Source organism: Diabrotica virgifera, chromosome 1 (assembly GCF_917563875.1).
Source record: "Diabrotica virgifera virgifera chromosome 1, PGI_DIABVI_V3a".
In the NCBI taxonomy this organism is placed as follows: domain Eukaryota; kingdom Metazoa; phylum Arthropoda; class Insecta; order Coleoptera; family Chrysomelidae; genus Diabrotica; species Diabrotica virgifera.
In genome coordinates, this window is record NC_065443.1 from 1218856 (window position 1) to 1240269 (window position 21414).

The 21414-nt window shown below is 33.4% G+C and overlaps 1 protein-coding gene across 1 annotated transcript in view; it reads right to left on the reverse strand.

The window, feature by feature from the left end:
- Positions 1-797: 797 nt before the first annotated feature.
- Positions 798-21414, reverse strand: part of LOC114331012 (choline O-acetyltransferase) — a 74717-nt gene continuing 54100 nt past the window's right edge. Inside the window, exons 3-6 of the mRNA XM_050645913.1 lie at positions 17671-18055; positions 9180-9434; positions 8266-8507; positions 798-1622 (exon numbers count right to left, since the gene is read on the reverse strand). Of these exons, the coding sequence (XP_050501870.1) occupies positions 798-1622; positions 8266-8507; positions 9180-9434; positions 17671-18055 (1707 nt within the window). The remainder of the gene's footprint in view (positions 1623-8265; positions 8508-9179; positions 9435-17670; positions 18056-21414) is intronic.

Consider the following 21414-nt stretch of genomic DNA (forward strand, 5'->3'; position numbering starts at 1 on the left):
GCAATAAATAAATCGTCAGTTTGTAAGAAAAATTTCAACACCCCGTATATCGCAAACGAAGCATTTGCAGACATACGTTTCTAAAACAAACTGCCATTTTTTTTTTCATGCAAAATTACCACTTAAAGTTTGTCGCATACCCTGTATTGATAAAAAACATGGCTAGTTGTTAAAGTACCTAACTCTTTTTATTATCCAATATAAGCGGACGAATAAAAAACAGGATGTTAAGAAAATCTGAGGCTATAGATGAATTTTAATTTCAGTATTTTATAAATGCTAGAATATTCCACAGGGAATGGTGAACTTTGAGAAAAAACACAGTTTGATTGGCACACACGCTATACAATGATATTTTACCTATCTAGCAACAATATTGTTACAGCGATACTGCCGATACATATTAAAAAGATCACTTAAATCGGACAGCAAGTTTAGGAAATTCGAGACATCAACAATGACCCGTTTTTAAGGTGGTCTGTTAACTTCTTGGAGTAGTGTGTGTTGAACCGTATAAACCTGGTTAATTTTTATATACAAGAATCAACTCTTTACGGTGAGTGTGATGAGAAATGAACCATAATATTGATATCATCGATATAACAGACTATCAGATATTTTCCATACAATGCATGGAAAAGCTATGAAGTAATTTGTCAAATTTAAAACACATTAGATTTCTTATAACTCTCATCTGATGCAACAACCTGCACAGCACATGCCTAGAGCTTGTCTACTATCAATACCAATCGTTTCATTGAGTAAAACCATATAAAATCTTATCCTCTATTTACATTTCACGTACTAGGCCGAGTCAGTAAGCTTTGCATTATATTCAAGCTTTCTTCTAAAGACTGTGCGTACTTGCTAGTACTAGTAACCTCAGAGGACCAAAAAGCCGACAAGCAAAAGATGATACAGTCTGTCTTAGGGTTGTAAGAAGCTCCGTATCCATCTGACTCCACTGGACCATAGCCCATGAAGCTGTTAGTACTAGTGGCTACTTGACTGGTGGACAGTAAAAATTTGTTGACTAATCTATACGATGCGTCTGTAAAGAGTTTTGGCAGTGGAGATGCAGCTGTTGGCGCGGTTTCTTTGGCTGCTTCTCTTAAACCTAAGATGTGTAAGTCTATACCTTGGCCGAGAATGTTTTCAACCATCTCTGTAGTTTGTGCTGCTACAGCTTCGTTCCATAGTAGAATCTTTTTGTCGTCACTAACTAGATGGAATGTTACCTTCTTGTTGCTTGTGTCGTCTTCTTTTGGTTGCGACATGGCTTTTACCCAAGCCAAAGCCTCTGGACTAGCTGATCTTATACAGTCCACTCTTCCCAACCTAAATCTTCTGACTGAAGCACTTTCATAGGTTGCTGTAAGCTTACCATACAATCTATAGTAAGTTAATTGCAGAGCCAATTGAATATATACATCTGGACTAACTTTGCAAGACTTCATAAACTCTTTTCCATAGCCGTTGTATCTAAAAACCTGGAAATCTAAGTCTTTTACTAAATTATCTAGGTACAGTCCGGCTTCTTCTATTCTCTTGTGGTCGGTAGCTTCCAGTAGCCATTCTAAGCGCTCTGGTGGAGGAAGGTGACTCGACGAAGATGCAGGTACCTAAAAAATTGTCGAACTTTATTAAAAAATAAATTTGTACTCTCACCAAAATAATTATACCAAGAGTGTACCGAATATATCATAAATTGGACATAGCTATTAATAGATAATAATGATACATAATTTGGGTTTCGCAAAGGCCTAGGAGCGCGTAAAGCTCTTTTCTCACTTAATATCCTAATACAAAAGTGCCTAGACGTGAATCAAGATATACATATATGTCTGTTTTATTGACTATAATAAAGCTTTCGATAAAGTACGACATGAACAATTAATGAATGTCCTGAAATGAAAGAAGATAGACTACAATGACCTCAGGATCATATCTAATTTATACTATAAGCAGCGAGTAAAAGTACGTGTTAACGAACAGTTGTCAGAGGAAATTGAAATTAGACGTGGGGTGAGACAGGGATGCGTATTGTCTCCAGTACTCTTTAATGCCTACTCAGAAGAGATCCTAAACAAGCTCTTGAGGGCGAAACAGCTGGAATAAAGGTGAACGGAGTTTCCATTAACAATATTAGATATGCGGATGACATTGTCGTCTTAGCCGAAAATATTGAAGATCTTCAGAGACTGGTTAACAGAATAGCAACATATAGCCAAGAATACGGTTTAACAATGAACATCAAGAAGACAAAATTTATGAGAATATCCAAAACTCAAAGAAATAACGAGAATCTCCTCATAAACGGAATTAACGTCGAACAAGTAGACTAATATACATATCTTGGAACAATCATCAACTCCACAAATGATTACTTCCGGGAGATTAAAATTAGAATAGAAAAGGCTAGAGCGAATTTTAACAAAATGAGAAAAGTGCTCTGCACAAGAGATCTAAAGTTAGAGCTAAGAATAAGGTTGGCTAGATGCTATGTTTTCTCAACTCTGTTTTACGAAATGGAAGCTTGGACCTTGAATGCGGCATCAATGAAAAAACTGGAATCATTCGAGATGTGGGTATATAGAAGAATTCTAAAAATATCATGGACAGAAAACGTCACAAACAAAGGTTCTGAGAAAGATGAATAATGAAATGGAAGTCTTAAATACAATTAAAACCAGAAAATTGGAATATCTCGGACATATTACACGTGGAGAGAGATACAACTTGCTCCAACTCATTATGCAGGGAAAGATTCAAATAAAAAAGAAGCATAGGGAGACGCAGAATATCGTGGCTGCGCAACCGGAGAGAATGGTACGGATGTACATCTAACGAACATTTCAGAGCAGCCGTCTCCAAGGACCGAATAGCTATGATGATTGCCGACCTCCGTCGCGGAGATGGCACTTGAAGAAGAAGAACTACCAAAAGAAGTGGGACGGACGTATATTTCTCGAAAACGTCGTATCCAAAAATTGAAAAACAAACGTTCAATATTTTTAAAATTCTACCTAAAGGCATCAAACACAAACCTCCCTCCACTGAATATACCGAGGTAGGGGTGGGGGCAAATCCTAAATAGAAACCATAATTTTTTTATTACAGGTATGAATTCTTCATGAAAAAATATGTTTTTGAACTTTATAAAAAAAGGCAGATATTTATTAAATCTTGGGTAAGCAGTACTTTCGATTTTCACTCTCAGATCATCATCAGGGACATTTCGCCAGAAAAGGAAGATGTCCCAGAATGTCGTAGACATTTACTTAAAACTAACAATACAAGTAACACGCACTGGAAGAAGGAGAAAAAGATGAAAATATTTGAATGGGGGTACATGGTTCGGAGTTTGGAGGTCCAAATAGTTTGGAGAACCAAAGAATTCAAAGAAGTTTGGCCTCCAAATAGAGGTCTTTTATTTATAAAATTCATATGTTCGAGCATTCGACCATATCTTATTTTTTTTAATTGTTGATAAATAGTGCTATACTTAATCTAAAACAAAAAAGATTTATCCTCTTAACTTAAAAAAATTATTCAAACGGTCTAATATCTCGAGAAATACACTTTCAAATAAAAATCAAAGAATTTTTTATTGCAAATTCAGATTCTACGTGAAAGCAAAAAGGCTTCCAGAATCTATTTTTAAACTCTTTTATACACGTTGTTCTGAAGCTATTTCCTTGTGGCATTTTTAAGATTAATTATTTATATCGGACATAAGCCACAATTAAAATGAAAAAAGAATTTTATTAACGTTTCGACGTCCAAATCGGGTGCCGTTGTCAAAATACAAAATATTACTAAAATAAACAAAAATGTTGTTGCTAAGTAAAAAATTCTTCTAATAATTTATTTAATCTGACTCATTTATATTGGCAATTCAGACATATATTATAATTTTAAAGTAGAAGACTTTAAAATGATATTGCCAATATTTATGAGTTGCGTTCCTGGGACGACTTACTGAAAGATAGTTCATTTGATTACATGAAATCAACCCCATCTCAAGAATATCCGTCACAAAAAAATTATAGCATGTGATCTGTCTTTAAAAAGACAACCAAATGCAACGACAGTAAAATTCTCGCGTTAGAGACTTCATAGTAAATCACAAGGGAAAAGCAGGAAAAACCCTGTGATACTATCCTGACATCGTAAGTATTTGGTCTTAAATTTAATTTACTCTCAAAAAATAATACCAAATTCTGACTGATAACATGTTTAAATTATAAATAATATTAATAATACTAGATATGTAAGTAATACTAAAATATAAAATATGTACTAGCTCGATATTATTGATTTACTAATCTTGGTATTTTCTTTCTATTGACTTCCTCTTTCAGTATGGGTAACCACATCCTACTACATTCTACCGAGGAATTTGCGACACAATTGGTTTCATTTAGCATAATTAGAGCCGCTTCTTTGATTTTTCTCTTTTTACTATCTGATTCTTTCAGGACTATACTTGATTCTCTCCACTGAACTCTATGTTCATTATCCCATGAGTGTTGACAGATTTGAGATCTATCAAATTCTCTATTTTTAAAAAGACTAAGTTTTCACTCTAATGGCATATAACATATCCCACCAGAATGAAAACAATGGGAACCTTCTCTGGTTACACCTCCGAGGCTTCTACAATTTGCAAGCCATACGGATGCTGAGACTAAGGAAGATGAGGGAATTCTACAATTTACAATTCACGTCACATCTGCTCAGCGCGGTAAAGTTCCAACGAGACTGGTTCCCTTCATACTCCACACAGAGTAAATGTAAATCAAAAATGAATAACCATTTTCAATTTCGTTGCAAAACGAAAATACAGCCGAACCATATTCCAGTCCAATCAGAGAGTGCTGCAAGCACCTCTACCGGTTTCGAAACTTATTAGTCTCTCATCAGGAGGCACATATGCTGCTCTCCCCGATCCAACCAAAACAAACCCCAGCGTGCAGTCCCGAATTGCAACGAACGAAATGGCATAGATGCCCTAGCGGCAACTGCTAGCAAAAGATTAAGTTTTCACTCTAATGGCATATAGAGGTGTAACCAGAGAAGGTTCCCATTGTTTTCATTCTGGTGGGATATGTTATATGCCATTAGAGTGAAAACTTAGTTTTGCTAGCAGTTGCCGCTAGGGCATCTATGCCATTTCGTTCGTTGCAATTCGGGACTGCACGCTGGGGTTTGTTTTGGTTGGATCAGGGAGAGCAGCATATGTGCCTCCTGATGAGAGACTAATAAGTTTCGAAACCGGTAGAGGTGCTTGCAGCACTCTCTGATTGGACTGGAATATGGTTCGGCTGTATTTTCGTTTTGCAACGAAATTGAAAATGGTTATTCATTTTTTATTTTTTTCTCTATTTTTAATATAAGACTGATGTTCACTTATTCTAACGTCTAATGGTCTTGATGTCTCACCTAAATAAAATTGTTCGGATTCACAAGGTACCTATTTTATAAATGCAATTCTTTGTTCTTTCTTGATCATTGTTAGGTTTAGTTTTAGATAGAATATATCTCAATGTGTTTGTTGTTTTGAATGTTGTTGAAATGTTGAATTTATTTCCTATTGTTTTAAGTATCTCGGATAGTCATTTTATATTATGGTATTGATATTTTCCTCGTATTATTTCTTGTAAATGTTGTAGGATCCCGTTCTAAGTTGTTCTGTTCCATTCGATCCAATCTTGACAATTCCTTATTCATAAACGATAAAGGCTAATCATTTTTTAATATAACAGATGTTAACAATTGTTTTTCTGCTAAAAAGGAATTTTCGTTAGAACAAGTAATTTTGGCTCTATGATAGAAGTATTTAATGATTCCCTTTTTAACGTTGATGTTGTGATTTGATTTGTCATTGAGATATCTGTTGGTGTGTGTTAGTTTTCTATACACTTGAGTGTCATATCCAGTATCCTTCTTTGAGACTAAAACATCGAGGAAAGGTAAAGTGTTATTGTATTCCTTTTCCATTGTAAATTTTATTGTCTCTTCTTGATCGATTTTAATATTCAGGAATGTATCCAACAATTCTGATCTATGAGGCCATATTGAAAACACATCATCTACATATCTCCACCATACTGTGGGTTTTAAATTTTGTTTAGAAATAATATTAGTTTCGAAATCCTCCATAAATATATTAGCCAATAATGGAGATAAAGAAGAGCCCATTGCTAGACCAAAATTTTGTTTATAGAATTCATTGTTTAGTTGAAAATAGGTATTATTAGTACATAATGTCAATATCTCCATTATAGCCGATACATTTAGTCTTGTCCTAGTTGCCAATGTATTATTATCATTCTCTAATTTCGTTTTGATTATGTTTAAAGTTTTATCTAATGGTACATTTGTAAATAAACTGTGTAAGTCCAAACTTATTAAAATATTATTTGGATTAAATTCAATAGTTGATAATTTGTTTAAAAAATGTTTTGTATTTTTTATAAAAGTGTCATCATTATTAGCAAATGGTTTTATTGTCTAATGCCATCCCCTCTTTGTGAACACACACACAAATGGTTTTATAATGTTTAATAAGAATTTTGATAGTTCACTACAAGGAGAATTGATGGTACTACAAATGGGTCTAAGTGGTATGTTCGCTTTATGAATTTTCGACACTCCATAAAAATGAGGTGTCATTAATTTTCTTTGATAGTATGTTAGATCATTTTTAAATTTGAATAAAGTTCTATATATTTTGTTTTCCAGTGTCTTCGTTGGATCCTTCGTTAATGTGCTATAAGGTCCATTTGTAATTAGATCTGTAATTTTGTCCTCATATTGTATTTTATTCATTATTATAGTTGCATTGCCTTTATCTGCTGGTAGGATTGTTATGGAGTCATTATTTCTTAAAGTTTTTAAAGCTTTCATTTCCTCTTTGCTGATGTTCTGTTCAATTTGATTAGACTTTTCCAATTCAAGTTTATATAGTAGGTATCCTATGTTGTTCTTTTTCATGAGTTGGTAGACACTGGGATATTTTCTCCACTGAGCTGATTATGTCTAATTTTGGAATAGATGGATGAGTAACAGCATAGTTTAAACCTTTTTTTTTTCTCTCTGATTCTGGCTTTGGTTTAGAACTAGAACCTTTAGCCACGTAATTGTATAACTTATCACTAAGTCAGGGGAGTAATGTGTAGTGTGTGTGTTGAGTAAGTGTCTTGTTACTTTGCAAAGTCGACGTCATTGTCTTTGCAAAGAGACGCTAATTGTTTCCGAACGTCTGCGGTCCCTTAGTTTAAACCTTTTGACAATACCAAATTTTCCCTTGCATTTAAATGTCTATTTGATAGATTGACAACTGTCGCTAATATGTCATTATTTCTATTTAGGTTATCAAAAGTATGTAAACTATTTGGTTCTACAAGATTATTAAATTTATTTAAATGTATATTTCTTTGCTTCTGATATGAATTTTCATAAATTATGTGTAAACTAAAAATAATTCGATCAAAATTAGAATTTGATATCATTCCGAAAAGCAAATATTCAAGTATAGTCCTGAAAGAATCAGATAGTAAAAAGAGAAAAATCAAAGAAGCGGCTCTAATTATGCTGAATGAAACCAATTGTGTCGCAAATTCCTCGGTAGAATGCAGTAGGATGTGGTTACCCATACTGAAAGAGGATGTCAATAGAAAGAAAATACCAAGATTAGTAAGTCAATAATATCGAGCTAGTACATATTTTATATTTTAGTATTAATACATATCTAGTATTATTAATATTATTTATAATTTAAGCATGTTACAAGTCAGAATTTGGTATTATTTTTTGAGAGTAAATTAAATATAAGACCAAATACTTACGATGTCGGGATAGTATCACAGGGTTTTTCCTGGTTTTCCCTTGTGATTTACTATTACTTTTTGTGACGGATATTCTTGAGTTGGGGTTGATTTCATGTAATCGAATGAACTATCTTTCAGTAAGTCGTCCCAGGAACGCAAGTCATAAATATTGGCAATATCATTTTAAAGTCGTCTACTTTAAAATGTGTAATATATGTCTGAATTGCCAATAAATGAGTCAGATTAAATAAATTATTAGAAGAATTTTTTACTTAGCAACAACATTTTTGTTTATTTTAGTAATATTTTGTATTTTGACAACGGCACCCGATTTGGACGTCGAAACGTTAATAAAATTATTTTTTCATTTTAATTGTGGCTTATTTCCCATATAAATAATTAATCTTTTATACATATTATGTGTCTGTACCTCTGATGGGATTGTGAATGAATCAGCATGCTTCCAAAGCTTTTCTGCCAACTGGATAACTGCGATTCCTTCTGCATTGGAATGCTCATAGCAAAGACCGCATGCTCCATCTCCGGAGATGACCAGTTGAATAGTTTTGTCAAACCATCTGTTTGCTGAATTGTGGGTACTGCCTCCTCCGTGAAGCATTTGGTGAGCTAAGTTGGTTTCGTCACGACCTGCAGCTATATGACCTTTACCACCTGTTGGAAATAGGAAATTGTATTAGTCTGAGTATTCATAGAGATGGAGATCATAGAAGTTTTGTACCACAGTGTTCTTCTTTTGGTGCCTATTATTCGTTTCGAATATTCGCGATCTTTCTGGCTATAATTATTTTATTAATTAATGCTTTAAATAGATTAGTTGTTGTGCGGAGAACCATTTCTTCAAGTTCTTTATTCATGATATTCTTCTTCTCTCTGTACCTCGCTTTCCGTTGAAGGATTATTTTCAGTAATCTGTATTTAATGCCGTTTCTCATTATATGTCCGATATATTCTAACTTTCTCTTTTTAATTGTAAAAATCACTTCTCTTTCTTTTCCCATTCTTCGTAGTACGGTCTCGTTGGTTATCCTGTCTGTCCATGATATCCTTAGGATTTGCCTATATAGTATAGCTCCACATCTCCGAGGCTTCAAATTTTTTCTCCACCGCTTCAGTGAGTGTCCAGGATTCAACTCCGTATTACAATATTGAGAAGATATAACATCGTAGGAGCCGTACTTCTATCTCCAGATTAAGGTTGTGGCTTTTAAAGAGTTTGGCATTGTTGCTGAATGCACTCCTAGCCTTCTCTATTCTACATTTTACTGCTTGTGTTGTACGACAGTTAATTTTATAAAATATAAAATTTAATATATAATTACTTACCTCTTTGAAGCCTGCAGTTGAAATTGTTAGGCAAGCCCTCATCAAGGCATACAACTACTAAAGCTTTGGTTATAAGATCCAGATTTCTTGTATTTCTTTCCTCCTTCATTAAGTCTTCCCTAGCTTCGGCCCATAGTGATCTTTTCCAGCCTGTTAACAGACCTATGGGTGGCGGATTGGACAAACAAGGAGCATCATCCAGTATGTATAACAATTGGGAACATATTTCGTCTTCGTTCAGTCTTCCTCTATCACCTAGAATATAAATAAACTACTAGAAAATAGTAACACATGTAAACTAATCTTTTTTTTTTCAAGAAATAAGAAATTTTGCAACACATAGTTCAATAAAATAAATCTTCATCTCTAGGTGCCGGTTCAGCTTCGAAGGTTGGCAATCATCAGAGCGATTTTTACTTTTGAGACCGCGGCTTTAAATAATTCGTTGTTATTATATCCAAACCATTTTGATCCAAACCATCCAATAATCTGGAGTATTAGGTATTTATCTCCTCTCATCACATGTTCCAAATATCTCAGTTTTCTTGTCTTAATTGTTAGAAGTACTTCTTATACTGCATAAGTTTCCTTATGCATACTCTCATTACCTATAAGTTGGTTATTCTATCTACTCATGAGATCTTCACTATTCTTCGGTACATCCACATCTCGAATGCCTCCAGTCTCCTCACGACAATTTTATGCAGTGTCCACGCTTCCATCCCGTAGTATAATACGGATAGCACTCTTCATTCTTGTAAACGTGCTTCTGGCCTCTTCGATTCTGATTCGTATTTCTTGAGAACTGTCATTGTTTTCATTAATGGTTCTACCTATGTATTTGAATTCTCTTACTCTTTCAGTAGGTTGATTCTGTACATTATATCTCACGAATGTCCTAAGTTGTCTTTGTTATCATATATGTGCGTCTTGCTTATGTTGAGTGTTAATCCATATTCTTCACTTACCACGGTTACTTTATTAAGCAGTCCCTGTAGGTCTTCATGTGATTCGGCTAAAAGAACTGTATCACCAGCGTATCTCAGGTTATTTATGAGCATGCCATTAATTCAATGCCTACGTTTAGTTCATCCATGGCCTTACTTAATACGTCTTCCGAGTATATATTAAATAATATTGGTGAAAGTATACACCCTTGTTGAACACCTCTTTTTATTTCTATCTCTTCTGATGTTATGCCTTTTATTCTCACTACTGCTTTTTGGCTATAGTATAAGTTTGAAATTATTCTTATATCTCTGAGGTCTCATCTTCTTTTTTCTAATGCTTCAATCAGTTGGTCATGCCTAACCCTATCAAAAGCTTCATTATAGTCTATAAAACACACGTACAGTTCTTGATTTATATCTAGACATCTTTGTGACAGGACGTTAAGTGCCAATAGTGACTCCCTTGTTCCTAGGCCTTTACGGAATCCAAATTGTGAATTGCTGGTCTATATTTAGTTTCCTGCATATTCTGTTGTGAATCACTTTTAGCAGGATTTTCAGTGCGTGACTCATCAAACTTATTGTACGATAGTCACAGCAACTCTTGGCATTATTCTTTTTTGAAAGGGTTACAAATGTTGATATATAGGGTGTTTCATTAATAATTGTCCATATAGTAACTGGAGAAACCTTAGCACAAAATACGAAGATTTAACCTAAAACACTTAAATAAAATGTTGTTCTTTACTGAGTTACAGGGTGTTTTGTCTAAAAATTTAAAAACTATTTTTGCTCAGCATTTTAAAACTATCCGACGTATCCTTTACATACTTGGCAGAAAGTGAGACTACTAGACACCCTACTAAATAATGATAAACAAACATTTCTAGCTACTACCAGAGGCGTACGACAGGGGATGATGGATGGTTAACCTTTCTCAAATTCTACGCCACTGGAGGAATTACTATTTTAGTGCCATTTTTAGATTCTATAATACTTTCTACGTAAATAACATACTCTTCATTGGTAACGATAAAGTCATTAGTTTTCGAGATATTTGAAGTTAAACATGAAACGGCACAGTTATTTTGATTAATTTATGATATGATTCATATGATTAAAATTTAAAAATTATTTGTACCCAGTACTTTAAAGCTATTTGGCGTATCCTTATCATACTTGGCAGACAGTGTAGGTACTTTACACCCTACTAAATTAAGATAAATAAACGTTTCTAGCTAGTACCAGAGGCGTACGACAGGGGATAGTGACTGGTTGACCCTTCCAAAATTCTACGCCACTGACGAAATTGCTATTTTAGTGTAATTTTTTTTATTTTGCAATACTTTCTATGTAAATAATATACTCTTTATTCGTAAAGATAAAATGATTCATTTTCGAGATATTTGAAATTAAAAATGAAGCGACACAATACACTGATCAAAATAACCGTCTCGTTTCATTTTTAACTTCAAATATCTCGAAAACTAATGACTTTATCGTTACGAATAAAGAGTATATTATTTTCATAGAAAGTATTGGAGAATCCAAAAATTTAACTAAAATAGCATTTTCGCCAGTGGCGTAGAATTGTAAAGGGTCAACCATTCACTTTCCTCCGTCCTACGCCTCTGGTAATAGCCATAAAAGTTTGTTTAACATAATTTAGTAGTTTGTATAGTACCTAAACTTCCTGTCAAGTATGAAAAGGATACGTCGAATAGTTTTAAAATGCTGAGCCTAAATAATTTTTCAATTTTTATATAAAACACCCTGTAACTCGGTAAGGAACCACATTTTATTAAAGTGTTTTAGGTTAAATCTTCGTATTTTGTGCTAAGGTTTCTCCAGTTACTATATGGACAATTATTAATGAAACACCCTGTATATACTGAATTCGCTCTACCCAGATTCACTTTGACACATTCGGAATAGGAAACATACAACACAAAAATTCCTACCTCACACTATTAACTGCTAAAATCAACTTAATCTTTCATTAAAAAAAGAAGAATTATTAGAAATAGTGTGTTCTACTACTAGAGTGTCTACTAATCTCATAAAATTATGTGGAGTTTATTTCTACAAAATATTTTTATTTTGTACAATAAATAATTTTCTCATTTGTTATCAATACATTATAACGGTGTAAATAAATAATTATTGATTGGCGTAAGGTTTATGTTATTTTTATATCTGTTTACTATTAATAATATTGACTATGAGCAGGTGCGTTGGTTGTGCAGTAATTTCAAGTCACTTCTGACAACTGAATTTCCCAAAAAAAGAAATTACTAACGTCAGTGTCAAAGTGAATCTCGATAGAGCGAATTCAGTATACAAGCTATTCATTTGGTATTATTCCAGTTGTATATTATGACGTCGATTAACTCTACCAAAACATTAATCTTGTCCTCCTCTATTAGTGTGAGAATTTCCGCTATCAGTTGATCTGGACCTGCAGCTTTTCTGTTCTTGAGAGTGTTTAGTGCATATATCAGTTAATCTTTCATTATGTCTGGTCCCACTTCTCCTTTTAAATTTTCAAGGTTAGTTTGTCTTCTCTCATCTTCGAAGAGTTGCGTAATGTATTTGTTCCATAGATCTAGCTCCTGATCTGTTTCTGTGACTATTTTTACATTAGTATCGTATAATACATTAAACTCTTTTTGTCTACTAATGCCAACGAGTTCTGTGACTTTCTTGTGTACGTTAACACGACAGCTGTGTTTTGCTTGCAACTCTTCAATTTCCCAACATTTTTGTTTGTAGTATTCGTCTTTCGCATTTCTGATTTTTGTGCGGATTTATCGTTTGATTTTTTTTATTCTTGTTCATTTTTTCCTTTATGGATTCTTATCTTATCCATAAGATCGGAGATTTTGCTAGTTATCCATTTTTTCTTCCTTGTGGGGTTTTCTATCTTTAGAGAATACAATTAAAAATAAAATATTCTGAAGCTATCAAAATAAAGTATTCACTGTGGGCCGAAATAAAGGAGTACATTTTTTGGTTGAAAATAACTTTTTTGTTTTTTGGACGATTTAATTTATTTTTGCAGGGCTAATAGCCTAACATATCCTCAACATGACTGCAAATTTGGAAGCAAAAATAAGGTACAGGGTCGGACTTTTAACCCGCGAGTAGTCGCGCCGTTAGATAGAATATCACATTTTATCCTTTTTCGCGATAACTTGATGAAAAAATTTCGTAAGTGCCTCGAGGAAGGGTGGAGTAATGCGTAGGAATTTTTTTTTAATTTGTTTTCTTCTTCTTTTTGTGGAATTTATGGCTTTGGAGAGAGCCAATTTAACCTTTAATAATTGTTAGAAATAATATTTCTAAGATAACAAGTAAATAAAAATACTATAAAGGAAAAATTTGTTGTAAATTCGTATTTAAATTCGTATTGTGATATAGAATCTAACACGCGACTATTCACGTTACAGAAGTGAGCGCGACTACTCCCGGGTTAAAAAAATTTATCTAACGGTGCATTTGAGCTCGTTGCAAATGAAAACTGTCTCAGCTAAAATTGAACTAATATGCTCTTTTGGTAGGTTAACTATCCAGAACACTTCAGTAAGAAGAAAACTTTTCAAAATTACTGGATTCGCAAAATATCATTGTTTTATTTAAATAATGTTCATAACCCGCCTTCGCCATACAATTTTAAAAAATCCCGAATTTGTAAAATATCGTTTTTTTACTTAAATTAGGAAATTTTATTCGAGAATTTTTCTAATATGTTCACCAGAACGAAACCCTCAACACTAAATTACATCTTTTCCATCGTTTTTGCCTCATATTAGCAGTAATTTTTGTTAAATGTCTTAAGAATTTCTCAAACGCTCAAATATGTCAATTTTACTTAATAGTAAACCATGACTGCTTAGATTGCCATGAAATTTGTTTGACATTTATAGTTAAATAAGTAAATTCCAGTTCATAATGCCACTTTTAAGGGGGGGGGGGGGTATAGTATTTTTGATTATTTTTTAGATTATTTTTATTGGCTTATTCGATTGTAAATATTTTCAAGAGTACACCATTAAAATTCAAGTTAGTCCGAGCAAAACTGACGGAGATATGGATATATACAAAAATTTTCTTAGTATTATTGACAAAACTACATTTTTATTTTTTTTGATATACTTCATTTTTACAATCTACTCTAAACACAAAGTAATAAGTAAATAGTCTGAAAGTAAATTAACGTGAATTAGGTACCATCCAGTGACGGTTCTCTAAGTATTATTCTTTATTGTGGTAGGTCGTCTGGCCATATTCTCTTTAGTCTTCTTTCAGCAAGTGGTTGGGTGAATAAATTATTTATCAAGTCGTTGGTGTGGTCAGTGGTGCGATTTTGATATTTTATTGAACGATTTTTTATTAAATCCTTGATTAGTGGGATGTCCAGATCATTGTGGAGTGTCAAGTTGGATACATACCATGGAGCTTTACTTATCATACGGAGAATTTTGGATTGGAATGTTTGGAGTATCTTCGTATTTGAAGGTTTACTGCAGCCCCATAGTTCTATTCCGTAAGACCAAACTGGTATAAGTATAGCTTTGTACAGAAGCAGTTTATTTTCAAGAGATAACTGAGACTTCTTGTTAAATAGCCAGTTCATATTTTTTAGTTTAAGATTCAATTGTTTACGTTTAATTTTAATGTGCGTTTTCCATATGAGTTTTTCATCCAGATGCAATCCCAAGTATTTGACAACTGGCTTGATGGGAATCGGAGTATTATTTATAGAAACTTGAGGACATGTAGATTTTCTGGTTGTAAAAGTAATTTGTACTGATTTGCTGGCATTAACATTTATTTTCCATCGCTTGAGCCAGTTTTGTAATTGGTCTAAATGATTTTGAACTTTTTGTGATGCTACATTAGGGTCGACATCCACTGCTAAGATTCCCGTATCATCGGCAAAAATAGCTAATAAGGTATCATTTCTGGTTGGAACGTCGGCTGTAAATATCAGATAGAGAAATGGGCCGAGAACGCTACCCTGTGGTACGCCAGATTGGATGATGTGGTAATTTGAGAAGTTGTCTTCAATTTTGACTTGGAAATATCGGTCAGTCAGATACGATTTTAGAATAAAGTATAGTTGGTCTGTCATGTGTAATTTTAGTTTATAGAGGAGACCTTGATGCCATACCCTATCAAATGCCTGTTGTATATCGAGAAATACTCCAGCGCAAAACTTTTTTTCTTCAAGAGTTGTTTTAATTATATTTACTATTCTGTGGCATTGTTGTATGGTTGAGTGTTCACGTCTAAATCCGAATTGGTGTTGTGATATAATTTCGTTTATGGGGACAACTTGCTCGATTTTATGTAATAGTAGCCGTTCTGATACTTTCGACATTATTGGGAGTAGGCTTATCGGGCGATATGAATTTGCTTGTGTTGCGGGTTTACCAGGTTTCGGAATAATACTAACTTGAGCTAATTTCCATTGTATTGGAAAATAGCGAAGACGTAGTATGCTGTTGTATATTACTGTTAATAACACCACTGCTTTTCTCGGTAGCTTCTGAAGTAATTCTCCTGTTATCAAATCACAGCCAGGAGCTTTCTGAGGATTTAGCATTTTTATTTGTTGTCGAACCTCTGTCGGAGTAAATGTTGTCAGAAAACATTTTTATTTAAACGCGTTTTCTGAAAAACATTTTTGAGGCGATGTATATTATAACTCAAAAAGTAATGCACCGATATTTCTGAAATTTTTCACACTACTTTTTTGGGTCGAGTTTTTGCTTATTTTAACAATTTTTTTTATATTACAATTTTTCTTTTTACCGAACACACTTTCTCACTTTTTTTCGATTTTTTCATTTTAAAGTTACACTATGAATTTAACAATCAATATAATCATAAAAACTCGACGTCACTACCTCAAGAAACTCTTAAACTAAAATAATATTTTTGGTTTGTATGCTTCAGATGATTCTGTCCGAAGATATCGTGTACACCGCAAATCATCTTTTTTTTATCGTCTACTTAAAAATGACGCCACCACTTCATTTTTTAATATTTTTGAATAAAATTTAAGTGAATAATCTGCAAGTGTTGTTCTTTAAGATAGCCTTTTACACATTTAACTTAACCCTGCCACTTTCAAGGGAAAACGTTTTAAAATTATATAAAAAAATGCAGAATTAACTATACCCCCCTCCTCTTTAAACAAAGAGGACATAATATTATTTAAATATTACCGTGAAATATATAATTATAGTGCAAGAAAAATTGTAAACGCATTTCTTGAGAAACATTGGCATATTGGAGCGATAGAAAAGTTCTTAAGAGATCTAAGGGAAACCCATGGGTCTATTGAACATAAAAGTGGAAGAGGAAGGAAGCGAAGCTCAAGAACTGAAGAAAATATTGCTATAAGGGTAAGGGCTTTTAGGAAATTTGCAACCTGCCAATCTGTTGGAACAAGGAAAATCATTAAAAAGAATCATTAAAGAAGATTGTCATCTTAAAGTATTTAAAAAAGTTTACAGTCAAAGACTTACTGCCAATGTAAGAGGAAAACGACTGGAAAGATGGAATTTGCTACTAAGAAGACTCTGCTCTCGTGAAGACATTAGAAAAATATGGTTTTCAAATGAAAAAATGTTTTATTTGGGTCTCCTAAAAATACCGGAGTAAAATTTAATTATTCAGAAACATATTAAGAACAAATCTTGTAGCACCTATTACCTGAAATTGAAGAAGTATGTCATGATTACACTATCCAGCAAGATGGAGCTCCTTCGCACACTTCCCACAATACAAGGATATTCTTGAGTGAAAATTGCCCGGACTATATTAAGCCAGAGATGTGGCCACCTAACAGCCCATAGTTAAATCCGGTTGACCATTCAATTTTTGGGGAATTTTCGAACAAAATTTGTATGACAAACAACAATTTGAAACCATCGAACAGCTCAAAGAAAGAATGCAGTTTGTTTGGAACAATTTTGAACAGGGTGTAATAAATGGGGCTATCAATTTATGGCGCAGACGACTTCAAGAAGTGGTAAGCAATAATGGTGGCCACATTCATAATATTTTAGTCTACGTTTCAAAATTGTTAAACCGTTTTCATAAATGTGTTATTTGTTAAAATGTTATATTTTCCTAATTTAATAAAAATATGATATTTTGCGAATCCGGTAATTTTGAAAAATTTCCTTTTTACTGAAGTGTTCTGGATAGTTAACCTACCGAAAGAGCGTATCAGTTCAATTTTAGCTAAGACAGTTTTTATTTGCAACGAGCTCAAATGCACCGTTACATAAATTTTTTTATAAGTCCGACCCTGCATGTTATTTTTGTTTTCAAATTTGCAGCCATGTTGAGGACATGTTAGGCTATTAGCTCTGCAAAAATAAATTAAATCGCCCAATAAACAAAAAAGGTATTTTCAACTAAAAAATGTACTCCTTTATTTTGGCCCACAGTGTACAATAAAATGAATACATTAAAAAAACAATAAACCTAGGCGTACAGCATAAATAACTATCGAAAATACGTACCTGCTTGTATAGGAACACAGTATAATTGACTTCTGCAAATAACAATGATATGTTCAGATGTCTGCTCCCCATCCTTAGGAACAGGACATACGTATTGAGAGTCGCGCTTTTTTCCGGGCAATCTGGAAGCTCCCAGTATCCTATAGAACTGCGCCATACATAGAGGCTGACCCGCTTCTCTCGACGTAGCTTTCTCTATGGGTAAAGCTTTGCGATTAAGAATTTCTTTGTGGTCCAGAGCAGCGTCTATGAGTCTGGCTGCGAACCGAGCTACATCTAGGATGGTTGTGAATTTTCTAGGAGGGAAAACCATGCCTGGATTGGAGTTGATAGCGATAGGTTCCCGGTAGTTTAGGTACATATCGTTCATCCAATATTCGTATGCCTAGGAGAAGAAAAAGTTAACTAGGTATAATATATGACCACATACACTGCGCGGCATACGGTAGGGATATATAGAGTGTTTCATCACTGGCGGCTCGTGACAATTTCAGTTGGTAGGGCCTGGGCCGCATATAAATGAAATAAAGAATGAAAAACATGGCTCATCACACTCCGTAATGTAGTGGTACCTATCTGACCCTCAAGCTATACCACCACCTCTCCCCATCGAAGGACATAACAAATGGGGAGGCTTTGTACTGAACGTTACTTTGGATGCCCTAAGTAATGGGATATCCTCTTATTTCTTTATGTGGTTAAGCCACCTGACTTTATGAATAGCTATAAAAGCTTTTCTCCATATTAAAGTTGTTGTTCGAATTACAACAATACTTAAGGTACTAGTACACTTTAGAAGACCAAAAATAATCATTTTTTTCAAGAATTTTTTTCTCAGGACCTTTATTAAAAATGAACATAAAACTTTTTACATATTAATATCTAACTTTAAGGGCCGGTTGTTCGAACGCTAATCAACAATGATCATTATCAAATATTTAATTACTGTCAGCAACTGTCAATGTCAACTTTGTTTGGGTTGCTGAAAACATAATTTATTACAATTATGAAATTACTTAATCAATTATGTTAATAATTGTTATATTCATTGATTAACTAATCTCATAATTTTAATCAATTATGTTTTCAGCAACCCAATAAAAGTTGACATTGACAGTTTTGGTGAGAGTAATTAAATATTTGATAGTGATCATTGTTGATTAGCGTTCGAACAACCGGCCCTTAGAGTTAAACTGTGTCAAGTTTGATCAAAAAATATTAAAAGGTGCTTTAACCATGAGCTAAAATAATTTTAAAACATTTGTAATAAAACACTCTGTATCTCGGTAAGGAAGAATATTTTATTTAAGTGTTTTGAGCTAAATCTTCGTATTTTGTGCTAAGGATTCTCCAGTTACGATATGGACAATTTTAATGAAACACACTGTATAGAAAATTATGCTAATTTTCATAGTTAATTTTTTCGTGAACAGATTAACGGATTCCACTATTTTTTTTTGTTATTTTAGATTTTTTTTTACTGACACAGTTGTGCAAAGGTTTATGCGAACTTCTTTTGTGTACCTACGAACACATCTGTGTTCTATTGCATCGATATATTTTTATTGATAAGACAAACTAAGACTAAGTGAGTTTACGGATATAAATTAGTGTGGATTTTTTCCATGCAATAAACGCACTCCTTTTTCTCCGTCCATGTGAACGTATATCATTATTTTAAACAAACGCGAAACCTTTTTCCTTTCCCTTGTTTCTGCAGTTGAGGCTGCAGGCGCTTTTCCAAAAAACCGAGGATGGTGCACCGCGTGGCGGTTACTGAGGCGGAAAAATTCGATTATTTCCCTCATTGTCTTATTTGGCCCTAGGCCAAGAGCGGCCCTCGATTGGGCGGTTGGGGTGTGATGGGATCGTGCGTGCGTGCGGGTTAGCCGTGATTGGCGCCCCTCGAGTTATCTGCTCGGATGGGCAATATTAAGTTCCATCGGCGGTGGGTACCTACTTTATGGAGTTTGTGGTTACGATAGTAATCATACATAGACAAGTAAAAATGTAGTTTATTAATGTTCCTGATTGATTATTGGGTTCCAAACAAAAACAACTAACTAAGTCTATTAAAAAATTAAGCAGAGTAATAAATCAACTAACAATAAAACACTGAAAACTTATATTTTTCAATATTTCCACAAAATGTATTACAAATTGATGTCACTGTTTTGGCCTTTTTTTTCCTAGGTGTCTACACTTTATAGTCTTAACTGAATAAGTTGGGGAATTCAGAATTAAGATATCTGTATTTTTTAATTTCGACACCCCCATCGAAAAAGGTTGTAACTTAAGTTACATCTTTGTTCAGATTTCAACACAGGCGAATTCAGCAAAAAATTGCGCACACATCAATATAAACGACGTAGTTTAATTCTCAATAGTTTGGCTAATACTCCATTGAAAAAAGTTGTATTTTAACTTACGTGTGCCATTTTAGCGTGAAAAAGGCAGTAACACTGGATACTCCCTATGTAAAATATTTACTTTCTTTATACTTGACGATTAACAAGGTTTTTAAATGAGTTACAACTTTGCTGCATGTATGTTTAATTTATAACGTAGTCAAACATATGGTGCATCTCATAAGTCAAATTATCGAAAAAACAGTAAAAACGTATTTACGAAGTTTTTTCCTTTTTGATAGTTGCGGTGGACAAAATAAGTATCGAATAGTGTTTGCTACGTACTTCTATGTAGTGAAAAAGTTTATTATTAACATTACACATGTATTTTTAAAAATAGCACATTCGCAAGACGAGGATGATTCAATACATGCCCTAGAAAAAGGGAAAAGCATTGAGTCGTATATGCTCCACACCAATAGATAACCATGATATGATACGCCAAAGCATCAGGCAAGCCTAAATCCGTAACTGAAATAAATCAGAAGAAAATTCTAAATTTTAACCCATTTAAGGACACACATGTTAATTTTGAAGTAGAAATTAATAGTAAAAGAGTAAAGTAATAAAGTAAAATGGTTTAAAATTAAATATTTACAGATATGCAATAAAAATGCGAAAAACTTGAGATATTTTATGAGATGTTTTTTTCATAGTGATAGAATATTATTGTTATTGTAAAATTTATAATTTCCAATTAAAATTGTGTAAACTGTGAGTTGCTATTTTGTTTAAATATACCATAAAAACTAATTTTCTCCTAGCTATATTGCAAATAACTCAAAACATACAACCTTTTAATAGTTAAACGGGAAAAATAATTAACACGGAGAGTGTAAAATGGTTGTTAGGCGAGTTACAACCTTTTCTACGAATACTCATGTTTATTCTCAAGGTTGTATCTCAATCAAACTCAAGATTCTCAATAGCTAATAAAATTACAAAGCATACATCTCACAGTAATCCCTTATTATGTTATAAATATTATATCACATTAGTGTAAAAGGGTTTAATTATTTCGCTACAAATTTTTAAAAATTCATGTTTTCGTTTTTTGCCTCTCCTGTAAAATCGCTAAAAATGAGTTACAACCTTGTTCGATGGGGGTGTCGATTTATTAATTTTCATAGATTCTAATAAAGATAGCTTAAGGCTTTTAGAAGCATTTGAGATAAGGTGCTATAAAAGGATTTTGAAAATGGATCCAACGAGTTACGAATGAAGAAGTGTTAAGAAGGCTACAAAAGGATTGCGAGGTGATAAAGATCATCAAAACAAGAAAGCTGGAATATTTGAGCCACACTACTAAAGGTGCGGTATTAAGGCTCATAATGCA